At 49.9% G+C, this 18,544-nt stretch overlaps 1 protein-coding gene across 1 annotated transcript; it reads right to left on the bottom strand.

Moving 5' to 3' along the window:
* Positions 1-16,174: 16,174 nt before the first annotated feature.
* On the bottom strand, positions 16,175-18,114 carry LOC109785802 (UPF0481 protein At3g47200-like). Its single transcript, XM_020344387.4, has one exon. The coding sequence runs from the start codon at positions 17,986-17,988 to the stop codon at positions 16,453-16,455; it is 1,536 nt and encodes a 511-aa protein (XP_020199976.1). The 5' UTR covers positions 17,989-18,114; the 3' UTR covers positions 16,175-16,452.
* Between the last annotated feature and the right edge of the window lie 430 nt (positions 18,115-18,544).

The raw sequence follows: 18,544 nt of genomic DNA, 5'->3' as shown, positions 1-18,544 counted from the left end.
TGGGACCTGCTTGTAGGCCCAGGCCTCTTTACCTTCTTCTCAACAGGATCAGGAACTGCAATCTCTTGACAGTCATCACCCTCTTCCTCCGAGTCTATGTCATATAAATCTTCAGGGTTTGTGTCCCCTTCACAATGTGTACTACTCATGTATTGAGCTCTCTTCCTCTTAATGTCTGATATTGTTTCTTTCAGATCACTGTCTATTGTCCTCCTCTGTTCTTCTTCTCTGGCCACACTATCTTCTGCTTCATAATCCATGGAATCAGATTCTTCTTCTTCTGCATCTGGGATGTCCAGATCAGCTACAAAGTCTTCATCAAATACTGAGTCATCATCTTCATCAGATGTGTCCTCATTTGCCGCATGCTCCTCCTCATCTGTATCAAACTGGAAATCTGCATAATTAACACTTACTTGAGTATTAACCTGCTGCAATGCATTATTTTCCTGCTCTGCATCTGCCTTCTCTGGCTCAATTGGGTGATTTTGTGTCCCAAGAAGAAGCTGACATGGTGGAGGAACTGATTTTATTGGCATATAGTTCACACTTTCTTGTGTACCAAGAAAATATGATGAGCCAACATAATCATCTGTTGTTTTTGTGCACAACACCTGACTCATTAAAAGCAAAAAAACAGGTTGGTCCACTTTTAAATCTACAATTGTTTCAGCTGGGTCCACTTCTTCAGGTTCTACTGCTGCTTGCTTCCTATTTAACTTCCCCTCTTTAACATACAAACACAATGTCTGACTGGTTTTAAATTGATTTATCATATCATCCACTTCAATGTTGTTTGTGATGACAGATATCCACTAGTAGGAAAAGGGGCTTTTACCCCGGTTGGTAAGGGCCTTTTGTCCCGGTTTTCGAACCGGGACTAAAGGGTCGTTACTAAAGCCCTAACCCTTTAGTCCCGGTTCTTACACGAACCGGGACAGAAGGTCCTCCACGTGGCCGTTGCTGCCAGCCCAGGCAGGGGGGCCTTTGGTCCCGGTTGGTGCCACCAACCGGGACCAATAGGCAGGGCCTTTTGTCCCGGTTGGTGTCACAAACCGGGACCAATAGGCATCCACGCGTCAGCATTTCAAGGGCTGGGGTTTTTGTTTTTTTTAAGGGGGGGGGTTGGGGGGTTAATTTAGGTGTTTCATATATTGTGTTAGCTAGCTAATTAATAGAGAGAAGTGTCCTCTCTTATCTCCGTGCTTGGTCGACGCTACGTACTATATACGTATGGAGAGGACTAGACACGCTAGCTAGTAATCAAATGAAGGAAACAGAAGATCGTCATGAACATATGCATATAGAGAGAAGTGATATCGACCACCTCTCCTTCTCCGAGAGATTGGTCGAACAACAAGTTCTCGTATATCTATCCGACACTACCGGCTACATATATACAATAATTATCTCTTACAATACAATCTCCTAATTAAATTGTAAGAACACAGGGTCCACATAGTATTCTCCGTTTTCAGCGATCACGTGGTCAAGGAAGAATGCCGCCAATTCCTCTTGAATTGCTCGCATACGATCTGGTGCTAGGAGTTCATCCCGCTTCCGAAACATCTAATTTGAAGAAGGGGGTCAATACATATATATATATATATATATATGAATAAATGACACTCGACACAAATGATGGTAATAAAATAAAATTGTGAATATTATTGCTTACGCACTTCATATTGTTCGTCAGAGTAGCCCCGCTCACAGGTCGTGTAGCGGATGGACTCGCAAACGTAGTATCCACAGTAATTATTCCCGGGTTCCTGCCACAACCACTTTACAAGAAATAGAGGTCAATCAAACTGATAAGCAAGCATGCTAAATGGTATTGATGAAACTAGCGCTTGAATCACTAGGAGATGCGCGGAACATGCTACTATAGTACTTACTTTCGGGTGTTTAAATTGCAGCTTCTTCGGCAGTCCCGGAGCTTTTGTGGTGAATTTTCTCCAAACCCTGCTACACAAAGAAAACAATTACTTGATATCAGGAAATGAACAAAGTTGCTGATATGGTGGATAATGATCGATTTAACTTACTTCTCGAGCATTTGAGTCATGTTCGCATAGTCCTGGGGATCTTTTCATCTCGAGTCTAAGACGGTTACTACTCCCTGCTCAAGCTTAATCTCTAGGAGAATATAGTGGAAGCTGCGCATGCATGCATAAGTCATCAATTACATTACCATAACCTGGACTAATAAGGGAAACCGAATATGCACAAGACAGTAACACTCACTTGAAGTTGTAAGGAAAGAGTATTACATCTTTGTTTTGATTTAATACCAACGGTCATAGCAAGTTGGCCTCGGCTTCTTTGGCATGTTTTTCAACCGTATATGCATCTATGAGATTTGTGTTAATGAACCCAATATCACCTATTTGTCTTTTCTTCAATTTGGCGATCTTCAATCTGCATAATATAGTGAGGATAATTATAAATACATGCAATGAAAGAGCTGACCTATATAGAGAGACTTAATGACAGAAGTAGTACTACTTACAGACAGTAGCAAGTGATCGTTGTTTTATCGAGGGCCTTTTGATTGTAAAACTGGAAGAAATCCTCAAATGGAACATTCAGCAGTTCAATTCCAACGAGGTCATGCTCCGGTTTAACTCTCAGCGTCAAAGTATTCATCCCATCAGACTCTCTGCAGGTTTTCATGTACCAATCATGTAATCTTCGCATCATCGTTGTTAGAGATCTTTCATCTTTGACGAGAGGCTTCCCGTAATGGTATTTGTGTTCGTCCACCTCCATGATTTCATAATGTACATCGTCGGGCAGGTAATCTCCAAGATTGCTATAACCGGCCACCATCCTCGGATCATTAGCGACGATGTCTTTTGACACCTTGAGCGAGGGGCACGATTGGTTCGCTTGTTCGCCGAGCTGGGCAATTTTTTTCCCAGCTCGTCGTTCTTTTAACCTTTGATCACTGACAGTACTTCCCGACCGCTCCGCTTCGGCATATGTCTTTGCAAGAATGCGCTCATAGTTGCCTCTCGGCGGAGACTTTGGTAGTTTTGTCAGGGCAGCCAGAGTGCGCTTTGCTTTCACCGGATCTACCTTCTCCTCCGGAGGTGGATGTTGCTTTGCTTTCACCCCTTCAAAGAAGTTTGTCACTTCGGCTCACACGATCTTCCTGGTTTCCTCCTCGGTCCTCTCGTATGGTAACTTCTCTGGAGTCTTCAGAGAAGGACCGAATCTGTATTGCCTCCCGCCTCTGGCAGCTGTACTGCTAGACGCCGGCAGAGCAGACGGAGCGGCTGCGGCTGTCTTCTTTCCTTGCTTACGAGGCGGAGGAGAAGGACTACGACGCGCCGGAGCGGCGGCGGGTCTCTTCCGCCCTTGCTGACGAGGCGGAGAAGGAGGAGGCTGGCTGCTCTGGCGCGCCGGCGCAGGCGGAGAAGGAGGCGGAGTGCCGCCATGCACCGGAGAAGGAGGCTGAGTGCCCTGATCACTCGCCGGAGGAGGAGGCGGGGTGCCGCCACGCGCCGGAGAAGGAGGCTGAGTGCCCTGATCACTCGCCGGAGGAGGAGGCGGAGGAGGAGGCGGAGTGCCCTTACTCGCCGGAGCCGTCCAGTTCGGAAGGTTGATGAGCTCCTTCCGCCATAGGCATGGAGTCTTCAGAGCAGAACCCAGCCGAGTCTCCCCTTCACCGGTAGGGTGGTCAAGCTGGAGGTCCTCAAATCCCTCCGTTATTTCATCCACCATCACCCTAGCATATCCTTCTGGAATCGGCCGGCAGTGGTAGGTTGCGCCGGGTTCAGGAGGTAAAACAGAGCCAACAGCCGCCTTGACCTTGAAGTTCTGCCATTGTGCCATAAGGTGGCAATGTTGAGACTCCGTGATAGCATCCACGGGGTAGCTAGCAGGAGCCGTCAAGACATGCTCCGGCTGAAGCAGCTCGGTGGAAGCCACGCTGCTTCTCCGCTGAGATGGCGGTGTAGCTTCGGGGGTAGTTTCGGCATGTCGATTGCCGTCTCATTCCTCTAGCGCTCGAACCCTTTCGTGCAGCTTCTGAATTTGGATCTGCTCCACTTTTTTCCTCCTCTCCTGGCTTTTGTAACCGCCCGCGTCCGGAAAACTAGCCTTCCACGGAACGGAGCCTGGCGTGCCTCATGTCCGTCCAGGGTGCTCAGGATTCCCGAGGGCCATTGTGAGCTCATCGTTCTCTCTGTCTGGAACGAACGTCCCTTGCTGCGCTGCATCGATATATTGCTGAATCTTCTTGACTGGTATTCTCAAAAGCTCGTTCGTCCAAACGCACCCCCCTGATACAGGGTCCAAGGTTCCGCCAGCCCCGAAGAACCAAGTCCGGCAATGGTCTGTCCAGTTCATTGTCTGTGGTTCGATCCCTTTTTCAAGCAGATCATTCTCAGCCTTGGCCCACTTAGGCCGGGCTTTGAGGTAGCCACCTGACCCCATGCGATGGTGAAGCTTCTTCTTCGCAGCATTCTTCTTGTTTGTCGTTGACATCTTCTTACTCTTTTCCGATGTCTTGTGGGCCACAAATGCGGGCCAGTGATCTCTGATCTTCTCATACCGGCCGATGAATTCTGGTGTCTCTTCTTTGTCGACAAACGTTTTCAGCTCATTCTTCCACCTCCTGAATAGGTCTGCCATCTTCTTAAGAGCATGAGACTTGATTAATTGCTCTTTAACTGGCTTCTCCGGATCCTCCTCTGGCGGTAGGGTGAAATTTGCCTTCAGCTCAGTCCAAAGATCATCTTTATGCATATCATTGACATAAGACACCTCAGGGTCTTCCTTCTTAGGCTTATAACATTGCTGGATGCTGATCGGGATCTTGTCCCTAACTAGAACCCCGCACTGAGCAGCAAATGCATCCTTTGTCCGGATGGGTTCAATCGGTTGGCCGTCGCGCGCGATTGCTGTGATCTCAAACCTTTCATCCGAGCGCAACTTTCTCTTCGGGCCTCGTCTCTTTACCGAAGTTGTGCTCGATCCGGAGGGCTAGAAAAAAGAAGAAAGCCGAGTGTTAATTAATATGTGTACATACCAAAACAATGAATGCATCAATTAGCTAGTCAGCACAGGCTTAACTAATATATTTACCTGGCCGGACTCTGTTCGGTCACCGGAGCCGTCACCACGGGCTCCTTCTTGCACCAGCATTGGGTCACCGGAGCCATCATAATCATGTCTTTCCTCCTCCACTCTTCGATCACCGTAGCCTGCTTCTTCACCCTGTTCTTCCAGACCATCATTGTCGTTAAGATACGACAAGATATCACCTCCGGCTAAGATTATGTCCCCCAACACCTCTTCTGCTTGCTCATCTCGTCCGTGCTCCATTGTTTCTGCAAATATTACAACATGGCAATTATTACACAAACATGACAGCAGGTGGATATATTAGTGCAAACGTAGACCTAGCTTATTCCGGGTTTGGGGTGGCCTCGGCAACACTTCAAGGGTAGGGGCGCGGTGGGAGGGGGTAGGAGACCGACATCGTTTTTTCTAGGGTTTGGGCGTCCTCGAGAGTTTTGGTCGAGCGAGAGGGCCGGGGGGTGCTCCCGTGGTATAAGTTATCACGGTCGAGAGGGGGTATAAATATTGACCGTCCATCATGTCGAAGTTATCTGGGAGGGAGTTATATATATCAACAACGACGACATACATACATGGGAAAATAATGTTATCGGGGAGGGGGTATATCGACCCCCCCACGTGTTGAAGTTATCGGGAGGGGGTTATATCGACAACGACGACATACGTACATGGGAAAATAATATTACCGGGGAGGGGGTATATCGACCCCCCCCCCTCGTGTTGAAGTTATCGGGAGAGGGGTATATCGACGACGACAGACCCGATAAAACATAAGAAAAAGTAGAAGAAATAAAAAGAGGAGAAGAAGAAAAGGAATAGAGGAGAAGATCGAAGAAAAAAAAAGAAGAAAAAAAAGAGGAGAAGAAGAAAGGAATAGAGGAGAGAAGAAGAAAAAATAGAATTTTTTCTATTTTTTCTTCTTCTCTTCTATTCCTTTCTTCTTCTCCTCTTCTTTTTCTTCTTTTTTCCTCTTCTTATTTATTTCTCCTCTTCTTCCTCTCCTCTTCTTCTCCTTTCTTCCTCTTCTTATTTTCCTTTTTCCTCTCATTCATAAAAAAATGTTCAAATAGAAAATTTCGAAAAAAAGTAAAGGTTTTGCCTAATGCATTGTTCATATGAATATACAAACATTTGCATATTCTACAATAATTAATATCACCAAAAAATCTATCAACAGAAAAAAATCCTAACTTTTCTAAAAATCTATCTTTTGCATATGTACATGAACATATATATACACAGAGAACATATATACATACATATACTCATACATGAACATATCATCATATATATAAAAAACAAGCATATATATGAAAAAAGGGCGCCGGCCGGACCAAGGTGAGGAGGACCGCGGGGTCGGCGGCGAGGATGGCGCGGGGCAGTGGGCGCGCGCTCGGGGTAGGGGGAGACGGCGGCGAAGGGCGGGGCAGGGCGACGGCGACGACGGGGACGGGCCGGGGCGGCGCGCGTCGGGGCAGGGGCGCGGCTGACGGCGAGGGCGCGGGCAACGGCGACGGCGACGACGGGCACGGGCGACGGCGACGGCGAGGGCGGGCGACGGCGACGGCGAGGGCGGGCGACGGCGACGGCGAGGGCGGGCGACGGCGACGGCGAGGGCGGCGGGCGGCGTCGGGGCAGCCTGGCGGCATCGGCGTCGTCGGGGCAAACTGCAGATGAACTCTGAAAAATTTCCTAAGTGTTTGCTTATATAGCAAAGCCTCTTCTTCATCGTCTCTGCACTCAGGGCTTATAAACCGCTCCTAGTGCCTCTCAGCTAGCGAGGTGGGACTAAAAAACTGCTTAGTAAGAAACTCTAGTACCGGTTCGTGCCACGAACCGGTACTAAAGGTGCTCGTGGGGCCACAGCCTCATTAGTACCGGTTCGTGGCACCAACCGGGACCAAAGGGTGGAATTGGTCCCGGTTCGTGCCACCAACCGGGACCAATGGCCTTGCACAGCGGCGTGGTGGTGGGAGTTTAGTCCCACCTCGCTAGCTGAGAGAGAGCCGCACCTGTTTATAAGGTGCGGTGCGCCTGAGCTGTCGAGCTCCTCTCTAAAGCAGGCTTACGGGCCTAACCTCTCAGTACATGCCTGTGGGCCTACTGGGCCTTCTGCGGGCTTGAATCCTGGCCCATGGATGGGTTTCTAATCGTATTCAGGCCGTGGTGGCCCAGTAGGTGGCATAATTTTTAATTTTTGGCCTGTTATTTTTCATGCATTTACTAATTATTTTGAGCTATAAGACCCTAAAATTGAAAAGCATTTCAAATGAACTCTGAAAAGGTTGAAAGTTGGCATGGTATCATCATTTCATCCACATAGCATGTGCAAGAAAGTTGAGATGGTTACGGCAAAAACTAGATGCACTTCGTGTACAAAACGGACAATGGTATCATACTCGTCTGTTACAAAGTTGGCATGGTATCATCATAATAGTTGCGGGAGAAAGTCTTCACTTTTTCTTCGCTTGTGTCATTTGCTTATTGCGCCGTAACCATGGATAATCTTCATCGTTTATCAGGATGCTTGGTTCAGCCTTGACTTTGAAGGGAGGAATTTCATGAAACTTTTCATAATCTTCAGACATGTATGTCTTGCCCTCCACTCCCACAATGTCCCTTTTTCCTGAAAGAACTATGTGGCGCTTTGGCTCATCGTATGATGTATTCGCTTCCTTATCTTTTCTTTTTCTCGGTCTGGTAGACATGTCCTTCACATAGATAACATGTGCCACATCATTGGCTAGAACGAACGGTTCGTCAGTGTACCCAAGATTGTTCAGATCCACTGTTGTCATTCCGTACTGTGGGTCTACCTGTACCCCGCCTCCTGACAGATTGACCCATTTGCACTTAAACAAAGGGACCTTAAAATCATGTCCGTAGTCAAGTTCCCATATGTCCATTATGTAACCATAATATGTGTCCTTTCCCCTCTCGGTTGCTGCATCAAAGCGGACACCGCTGTTTTGGTTGGTGCTCTTTTGATCTTGGGCGATCGTGTAAAATGTATTCCCATTTATCTCGTATCCTTTCTAAGTCAATACAGTCGAAGATGGTCCCCTGGACAATGAGTACAACTCATCACAAACAGTGGTGTCACCTCTGAGACGTGTTTCCAACCAACTGCTGAAAGTCCTGATGTGTTCACATGTAATCCAGTCGTCACACTGCTCCGGGTGTTTGGAGCGCAGACTGTTCTTGTGTTCATCGACATACGGGGTCACCAAGGTAGAGTTCTGTAGAACTGTGTAGTGTGCTTGAGACCAAGAATATCCGTCCCTGCATATTATTGAGTCCCCTCCAAGCGTGCCTTTTCCAGTCAGTCTCCCCTCATACCGCGATTTAGGGAGACCTATCTTCTTAAGGCCAGGAATGAAGTCAACACAAAACCCAATGACATCCTCTGTTTGATGGCCCATGGAGATGCTTCCTTCTGGCCTAGCGCGGTTACGGACATATTTCTTTAGGACTCCCATGAACCTCTCAAAGGGGAACATATTGTGTAGAAATACGGGCCCCAGAATGACAATCTCGTCGACTAGATGAACTAGGACGTGCGTCATGATATTGAAGAAGGATGGTGGGAACACCAGCTCGAAACTGACAAGACATTGCGCCACATCACTCCTTAGCCTTGGTATGATTTCTGGATCGATCACCTTCTGAGAGATTGCATTGAGGAATGCACATAGCTTCACAATGGCTAATCGGACGTTTTCCGGTAGAAGCCCCCTCAATGCAACCGGAAGCAGTTGCGTCATAATCACGTGGCAGTCATGAGACTTTAGGTTCTGGAACTTTTTCTCTGGCATATTTATTATTCCCTTTATATTCGACGAGAAGCCAGTCGGGACCTTCATACTGAGCAGGCATTCAAAGAAGATTTCTTTCTCTTCTTTCGTAAGAGCGTAGCTGGCAGGACCTTCATACTGCTTCGGAGGCATGCCGTCTTTTTCGTGCAAACGTTGCAGGTCCTCCCGTGCCTCAGGTGTATCTTTTGTCTTCCCATACACGCCCAAGAAGCCTAGCAGGTTCACACAAAGGTTCTTCGTCACGTGCATCACGTCGATTGAAGAGCGGACCTCTAGCTCTTTCCAGTAGGGTAGGTCCCAAAATATAGATTTCTTCTTCCACATGGGTGCGTGTCCCTCAGCGTCATTCGGAACAGCTAGTCCGCCGGGACCCTTTCCAAAGATTATGTGTAAATCATTGACCATGGCAAGTACGTGATCACTGGTACGCATGGCGGGCTTCTTCCGGTGATCTGCCTCGCCTTTGAAATGCTTGCCTTTCTTTCGACATTGATGGTTGGTCGGAAGAAATCGACGATGGCCCAGGTACACATTCTTCCTGCATTTGTCCAGGTATATACTTTCAGTGTCATCTAAACAGTGCGTGCATGCGTGGTATCCCTTGTTTGTCTGTCCTGAAAGGTTACTGAGAGCGGGCCAATAGTTGATGGTTACAAACAGCAACGCGTGCAGGTTAAATTCCTCCTGTTTGTGCTCATCCCACGTACGTACACCGTTTCCATTCCACCGCTGTAAAAGTTCTTCAACTAATGGCCTTAGGTACACATCAATGTCGTTGCCGGGTTGCTTAGGGCCTTGGATGAGAACTGGCACCATAATGAACTTCCGCTTCATGCACATCCAAGGAGGAAGGTTATACATACATAGAGTCACGGGCCAGGTGTTGTGATTGCTGCTCTGCTCCCCGAAAGGATTAATGCCATCCGCGCTTAAACCAAACCATACATTCCTTGGGTCAGCTGCAAACTCAGCCCAGTACTTTCTCTCGATTTTTCTCCACTGCGACCCGTCAGTGGGTGCTCTCAACTTCCCATCTTTCTTACGGTCCTCACTATGCCATCGCATCAACTTGGCATGCTCTTCGTTTCTGAACAGACGTTTCAACCGTGGTATTATAGGAGCATACCACATCACCTTCGCAGGAACCCTCTTCCTGGGGGGCTGGCCGTCAACATCACCAGGGTTATCTCGTCTGATCTTATACCGCAATGCACCGCATACCGGGCATGCGTTCAGATCCTTGTACGCACCGCGGTAGAGGATGCAGTCATTAGGGCATGCATGTATCTTCTGCACCTCCAATCCTAGAGGGCATACGACCTTCTTTGCTGCGTATGTACTGTCGGGCAATTCGTTATCCTTTGGAAGCTTCTTCTTCAATATTTTCAATAGCTTCTCAAATTCTTTGTTAGGCACAGCATTCTCTGCCTTCCACTGCTGCAATTCAAATACAGTACCGAGCTTTGTGTTGCCATCTTCGCAATTGGGGTACAACCCTTTTTTGTGATCCTCTAACATGCGATCGAACTTCAGCTTCTCCTTTTGACTTTCGCATTGCGTCCTTGCATCGACAATGACCCGGCGGAGATCATCATCATCGGGCACTGGTTCCTCTTGATCTTCAGCAGCTTCCCCCCTTGCAGCATCATTGGACACATCGTCTGGTTCCTCTTGATCTTCAGCAGCTTCCCCCGTTGCAGCATCACCGTATTCAGGGGGCACATAGTTGTCATCGTCCTCTTCTTCTTCGCCGTCTTCCATCATAACCCCTATTTCTCCGTGCCTCGTCCAAACATTATAGTGTGGCATGAAACCCTTGTAAAGCAGGTGGGTGTGAAGGATTTTCCGGTCAGAGTAAGACTTCGTATTCCCACATATAGGGCATGGACAACACATAAAACCATTCTGCTTGTTTGCCTTAGCCACTTCGAGAAAATCATGCACGCCCTTAATGTACTCGGAGGTGTGTCTGTCACCGTACATCCATTGCTGGTTCATCTGCGTGCATTATATATAATTAAGTGTGTCAAAAACCATTACAGAACATCATGAATAGATAATTAAGTGACCAAATTAATAGAAGTTCATCATCACATTAAAACCAAAGTACATACATAGTTCTCATCTAACAACATATATATTGCTCTCCAGAGCATCTAATTAATTAAACCATACATTGAAACTATGTAAAACATTTCAATGCGAAAACAAATGCGATCATAATCGCAACCAAGGTAACAATTGATCCAACGGCATAATGATACCAAGCCTCGGTATGAATGGCATATTTTCTAATCTTTCTAATCTTCAAGCGCATTGCATCCATCTTAATCTTGTGATCATCGACGACATCCGCAACATGCAACTCCAATATCATCTTCTCCTCCTCAATTTTTTTTATTTTTTCCTTCAAGTAATTGTTTTCTTCTTCAACTAAATTTAACCTCTCGACAATAGGGTCGGTTAGAATTTCCGGTTCAACCACCTCCTAAATAAATAAAATCTATGTCACGTTGGTCGGTATATTTGTCATAAACAATAAATGAACCAAATAGTTATAAAAATATAATATATACCACATCCGAATCATAGACAGGACGAGGGCCGACGGGGGCGGATACCAAAACCATCGCACTATGTAATAAGAAGGAATAATAAAAGTAACAAAATTAGACAAGTAACTATCTAAAGTAAGAATTTTTTCCTTTCAGAAAGAAGATAAGAACAAGAGGCTCACCACGGTGGTGCTGGCGACGAGATCGGCGCGGGCGATCGACGGCGGTGAAGACGGGGACGGGACGTGACGGACCGCTAAACCTAGACAAATCTCGGGGAAAATGGAGCTCAGAGGTCGAGTTTTGAGAGGAGAAAGATTAACTAGTGTGGCTCAGACATTTCATCGAACACCTCATGTGCATAGGAGGTGAGCTAGAGCACCCAAATGCCCTCCCCTCGCCGGCCAGAAAAAACAGAGCACTGTGGAGTGCTCTGCTGTGGCGATGGGGTATATATAGGGAACTCATTGGTCCCGGTTCGTGGCACCAACCGGGACTAAAGGCCTTTGGTCCCGGTTGGTGCCACGAACCGGGACCAATGACCCCCTTTAGTCCCGGTTGGTGGCACCAACCGGGACCAAAGGCCTTGTGCTGCCCCGCGTCAAAAGTTTAGTCCCACCTCGCTAGTTGAGAGGGCTCGAGAGTGGTTTATAAGCACTGCTGCGCCCACCCTCTCGAGCTCCTCTCAACTGCAGGCTTTCAGGCCTAACCGTTCTCTTTGCCTGTGGGGCCTACTGGGCCTTCTGCGGGCCTGAATCCTGGCCCATGGATGGGTTTCAAGTCGTATTCAGGCTGTGGTGGCCCAGTAGGTGGCATAATTTTTTTTCTCTGTTTTTTGTTTTCTCTTTTGCTTTATTTGTTTTGTTTTGTTTCTACTTACAACAAAAAACTTATTTATTTTATTTCTAATTACTTATGTATTTTACTTTAATTATTTTATTTTTATTTATTTTACTGCTGCTATTTTTATTTATTTTACTGCTGCTATTTTTATTTAGTTTATTAAGGTTTATTTATTTTAGTTACTATAGTTTATTTTATTTTATTTTATTAAGGTTTATTTATTTTATTTACTATAAAAAAATGAACATAGATGCGCCTATAGAGAAAATTCAACCTAAATTCATAATAAATTTCTATGAAATTCAAAGAAATTTACTGTGAATTTAGGTCAAATTCCCTGTATAAGGGCATCTATTTTCACTTTGAGAGGAGCTCAACAAGGCAGAGAGGGACGGGCTTATAAACTGGTGTGAGCGCCCTTCGGTTGGCGAGGTGGGGCTAAACACTGGCCGCAACTAGGACCAGCCCTTTAGTCCCGGTTTGTGGTATGAACCGGGACTAAAGGGTGGTGGGCCAGGAGCGTGGCCCATTGGTCCCGGTTTGTCCCACCAACCGGGACCAAAGGAGCCGGATGAACCGGGACCAATGCCCCCACGAGGCCCGGCAGGCCCCTGGCCGCACGAACCGGGACCAATGCTCGCATTAGTCCCGGTTCGTGACTGAACCGGGACTAATGTGAATATTGCCATGTGACCAAAGCCCAGTTTTCTACTAGTGATCCCTTGCAGCCCTATGCCATCCTTCCTCAGGTAGCAAATACTGTCATCACTTCCATATCCATTTCTGACCATCACATTAAGCAAACTGCCATAAGTGATGTCTCTCTCATACATCTTCACAAGGGCATACTTTCTGGCAGCATCTTTAGAAGGAAACTGAAAATATAATGACCATGGCTCCTCAGGCCTACACAAGATTTAAACAAAATAACAACATTTTCAGTACAGTTAAAATATTCAGTACAAACAACACTGAATAATAGCAATAAAAACTATGACATATTCACAGCAAAAATAACAAAAAAATTGTCATTAATAAGCAGTTCCTCATTCACTGAGATCTATGTATGAGGATAACAAAATGTCCTTAAGATCTATGTATAATATTCAGATAATAAAATGCAATTCCTCATTCAGTAGCACAGTAAAAACTATGACATATTCAACACAATATTAGAACACACAATATTGCTACAATCAACTAGGCCTAACCCTAGGTACAGCTAGAACTAACCCTAGGTACAACTAGAACTAACCCTAGGTACAGCTAGAACTAAACCTAGGTACAACTAGAACTAACCCTAGGCACTGAGATTTACCTGGGTTAAGATGGATGCAAGGGGGGTACTTCCTCCCCCAACGAATCAGCCGCCGCCGACGCCTTCTCTGCCTCCGCAGCAGACTTCTCTGCCTCCTCCGCATACTGGGACGGCGGCAGCAGGACAGCTTTTCCCCAAGCCGCCGTCGAGTCCGAATCACCATCGGGGTTGGGGCTTCACTTGCCATCGGGGTCGCATTGCGGGCGGCGGCCACCGTTAGAACGGCCACCGCCGCCGGAGCCGTCGACACCTTCTCCGCCATCGCCGCCGCCGGAGCTGGTCGCCATGAGTAGAGCGGGAGGAACACGCGGGAGGAAACTGAATCGGGGATTGGAGAGGGAAACGGCGGGCGCGTGACCTAATACATGGGCGCGGAAACGGCCGTCGCCCTCCGTCTAACAGCGTCCGTCAGCCCGCGCCACGTAGACCCGACAGGTGGGTCCCACCTGTTGGTTTCACTGTTTGCACGGCCAAATCGGCCCGTCAATGCTCTGCGTTACCGATTAGGCTCAGAGTTGGTGGTTTTTTGTGACATGGCTCAAATGTACTACTGACCTGTTACCCTAGTCCCAAGTGTGGTGGTTTTGGGTAAATTTCACTCTCTTGAGAAATGCATCAGGAACCTATCTGTACAATGAAATAATCATCAAGGTGGACAAAATGCCCAGCTGTTGGTTCTTCTGGAGTTAATTGCACAGAAGTACCACAATTGGGGCATCACATGCAGATTGGTACCACGATTGCTAATTTTTGCGTGTCAGTACCAACATTGCTCTAAGTTTTTGCAAATAGGTCTAAACTGCGTATAAACACGTATTGACGGTGTATCTGACTAGCGGGGCCCGCCCGTCAGGTGCCGACGTGGCATTTTTTTGCAGAAAACCCCCTTACGTTGTATGTACGCACAAAAATGCCCAAATTTTTGCGGGAAAAAGGCTCCATGAAAGGTTTTTTTTCCGCAATTTTTGCGGGGCCTGACGGCAAGGCGCCGCGCAGTAAGAAGTAGCCGCTCGCCCGCCTGGCCGACCTCCTCGCCGCCACGCTCGCCGACGCCGTGCCCGCGCTCGCCGCCGGGCCCGGGGACGGGAAGAAGGACGCCGTCGCCGTCGCCGCGCACCTCGACGCGGGGGTCGCGCTCCTCGACGCCTGCAACGCCATCGCCGCCCGCGTCGACCGCCTCCGCCGCCGCCGCCTGCTCTCCCGCCTCGCGCTCCACCTCGTCTCCTCGTCGCCCCCGAGCCCGTCGTCCCTCAGCCGCGCGCGCGCCGCCCTCACCGACCGCGACAGCCGCGGTGTTCGGGCCCCTGCCCTGCCGGCGCTCCCTTCCATCCCGTTCGTCGACCCGCCCCGCACGCGCACGCGCAGGAACGTGGCGGGGAGGACGACGTCGAGCGGGCGCCGGCGGTTGACGAGGATGAGCTCCTGGACGCCCTTGGCGGCGAGGAGCTGGATCCAGGGCGCGAGCAGGTGGCGGGACTCCTCCGTGCAGCTGCCGGTGAGGTGGACGCAGCGGAAGGTCCCCGGGTGCGCCTCGAGGACGCGGGACAGCTGGGCGGGGGCGGCCGGGGAGGGGGAGAGGTCCGCGTCGGCGAGGACGAGCGGGGCGGAGCGCCAGACCCCGCGCCGGCGGCGGGAGAGCGCGGCCGTGCGCGCGGCGTCCTTGACGGGCAGGAGTGAGACGATGCTGCGGAGAAGCGCGTCGGGGAGGCGGCTGACGCGGTCGACGGCGTCGCCGGAGGAGAGGGCGGAGAGGCGGGCGGCGGCGGAGACGGGCGGGTCGGGGAGGGTGTGGTGGGTGCAGAAGAGCAGGCGGGCCAAGATCTCGGCCGCCTCGTCTGGGTCGCGCCCGGGGTGCAGGAGCTCGGCCAGCACCGCGGCCGTCGCCCCTAGGGTGCCCTGGGCCGTCGCCGGCGGCGGCATCCCCTCGGTGCAGACGAGGGCTTTGAGCGGCGCGTGCGGTGGAGGTTCTTATGATTACGTACAACGTAAGGGGGTTTTCTGCAAAAAAATGCCACGTCGGCACCTGACGGGCGGGCCCCGCTAGTCAGATACACCGTCAATACATGTTTATACGCAGTTTAGACCTATTTGCAAAAACTTAGAGCAATGTTAGTACTGACACGCAAAAATTAGCAATCGTGGTACCAATCTGCATGTGATGCCCCATTGTGGTACTTCTGTGCAATTAACTCGTTCTTCTGTCTCCAGTAGCAAGTTGCTGTGTATTATTTTTATCTCATATGGCTGTGATTGATTAATGGCCAACCAAAGTACCAAGCAATGATCAGCTGTCCTGAAGCTGATGTACCAATTTCAGTGAGACAAGTTTGCCCTAGTTCTTTAATGATGGTAAATACTACTCTAACCTTGGCCGTTCTGTTTAGTAATGGTTCTTCTAAATCATTCCAGTCATCATGTTTTCTTCCCTCTTCTGTACTGCTGCGCTGTAAAGTGTTCTGCGTGTGCAAAAGCATACGTACTTACTTCCCCCTCATGTAACTGATGCTCTTTTGGGCTGATGATTAAACCAAGTGTCAATGTGGATCATTCTGTTGAGTTTGGTTACAACATGAAATGCCTTATTTGTTGCTGCTGGAAAACAAATACCAGTCCAATTGAGTTACAAACAGTGATGCAATTCGAGACATAGACTTTCCTTTTACATTGAAGATCACTAACCCTCCTTTTTTGTTTGAGAAACATCAAGTACAGCACACACGCACATATACCACGGCACAGTGTCTGGGCCAAGTTTCAAGATTGACCAAGTTACCATGGACACTTGGACAACAAACAATCATCCTTCATTTGTGTTGGTTCTCGAAATCGTCTACTTTTTGTAGCCCAAAACGGTGTAGATTGTCTGCAACATGGCCGGCACAATGATGAGCGCAACCACGGCGGCGAGCGAGACGGACACCCAGGGCGACGGGAGGAAGTGCAGTATCAAGTCCCCACACCATCTGCGCGCCCGCCTCCTCCTGTGCCGCGCCACAGCGCTGATCATCCCGCCGTACTCTTCGGGCATGCGCACCCCGGCCGCCTCCGCGACCATGTCACGGAAGAAATCCACCACCTCCTCGTCGGTGCACTTGACGCTGCCGAGGATCCACCGGCGGCGAAGCAGCGCCGCGTCCTGCGGGCACCGTATGAGGCCCTCCATGCGCCTGACGTGTACCGTCACGCAGGCGCCGTGCGCCCAGTGGAAGTGCTTCTCGAAGGCCACCATGGAATGGAGCAGCGCCGCGGTGTAGGCGAGGATGTGGAAGCTGGGGATGGTCATCACCGCCATCGGGCTCGCCGCCGCGCTCCGGAACTCCATGTTGAGGTCGCCGCCGTGCCTCTCCGCCCCGTCCAGACAGGGCTTCCGGAACCACACCGCCGCCCGATGCAGCTCTCTGGCGCAAGGCATGATCCACTCCGACTCCGATTCCTTGGCCTCGGGAAACTTGAGCGGCACCGAGAGGAGGCGGTACTTGTTCTCCGGGACGCGCGACCAGTGGAAGAGGTGTAGGATGTGATAGAATCTCGCGTCCGTCGTCTGCCGGAGCAACAACTCGACCTTGTCGCGCGCCCTGGTCGGCCAGATGCCGTCGAAGCAGCCGACCACCAGCTCCTCGACGGAGCGGAGCTTCAAGCCGCGGCACGAGGCGGCGAGCAGCTTGACGACGGCGAAGGGGATCTGGTTCTCCAGCACGAGCAGGTCGAGCTTGACCTCGTCGGCGTACTGCGCCACGGCCGTGTACAGTATGAATCGCTCCCTGGTGACCACGGACGCCGCCGCCCGTTCCTCCGAGCCGCCGGTCTTGCCGAACATGAGGCTGAAGACGAGGAGGAAGCTGCTGTCCAGGAGAAGCATCTTCACGAATTTCTCCTCGTCCCGGAGCCAATCCGCGGCGACCGCGTCCGCGTCGTCGGCGAACTCCTCGCGGAAGCGGCCGCGCGCCGCCCCGAGCGCCGCGACGTACTGCTCGACGTCGAGCCCGCACCGGTCCTGCAGGTACCGCAGGAACGGCAGCTTGGCCTCGTCGTCGAAGGCGAGGCCACGGTCGCCGCGGTGGTACGGGCCTATGGCCACCGCGTGTAGCGCCTTCAGGTCGGCGCGCCGGGAGCGCGGCCGGAGGATGGTGGCCGCGCGCTCGCCGAGGTACCACAGCACCGGCGTTCGGCCGACGAGGTCGTTCAGGACGGCGGCGCTCCGTGACGCCGACGTCAGCTCCCGCAGCCATTCCGTGCGGATGTCGCCGCCGCTCTGATTGAGAGCGTTATTCGTGCCAGTGGTTGGACTTGGAGCGATGTCAATGAGGTGGCCGTCGTTTCTGATGCTTAGCTCATAGGTTGCGCTCATCGTGAATTTTTGGTTCATCACTCCGTATTCATCTGGGGAGAATTATGGTATGTAAACCTGACTTGGAGAATTTCACAGAAACAGCCATCGTGCAGCATCCACACTGAAAATTCTTGGACCAGCCAGAACCAGGCCGTCAATTTGGCGGGTCATGGACGTGGTCCTCGACAGCAGACACCACTAATATCATAGCCATGCAAGCGGGTTCAACCAAATGTTCATCATGTGCACTAACCTCCAAATTGCTGTGTTAAAAAGAAATCCCTCCAAATTGCTTTGTAGCAATGCATGTCCTATAGCACAGGCTAAGTACTGTCAGTTTGGATGGCGGTTCAACACTAGGATATTTGTAGGCATTTTGTCTTGTAACTATTAATATTTGTTTGCTGAAGCTTGTTACTTGCAACTTATTAGTAATGGAAATGTTATCTGGCCGACGTTTCCTATGAGGCCAACCCCAGCGAATGCCCCTTCACCGTCGCACGCATCTTGACGCATGTCTGATGCCGCGTAGATCAGCTCACCTGCGTAGATACGCCTAGCGGCTGTGATCTCTGCACTGCTCACCTCCGCT

This window comes from Aegilops tauschii, chromosome 3 (assembly GCF_002575655.3).
Source record: "Aegilops tauschii subsp. strangulata cultivar AL8/78 chromosome 3, Aet v6.0, whole genome shotgun sequence".
NCBI classification, from domain to species: Eukaryota; Viridiplantae; Streptophyta; class Magnoliopsida; order Poales; family Poaceae; genus Aegilops; species Aegilops tauschii.
The sequence above is the reverse complement of the archived record's forward strand: the minus strand, read 5'-3'. Positions and strand labels throughout refer to the sequence as shown.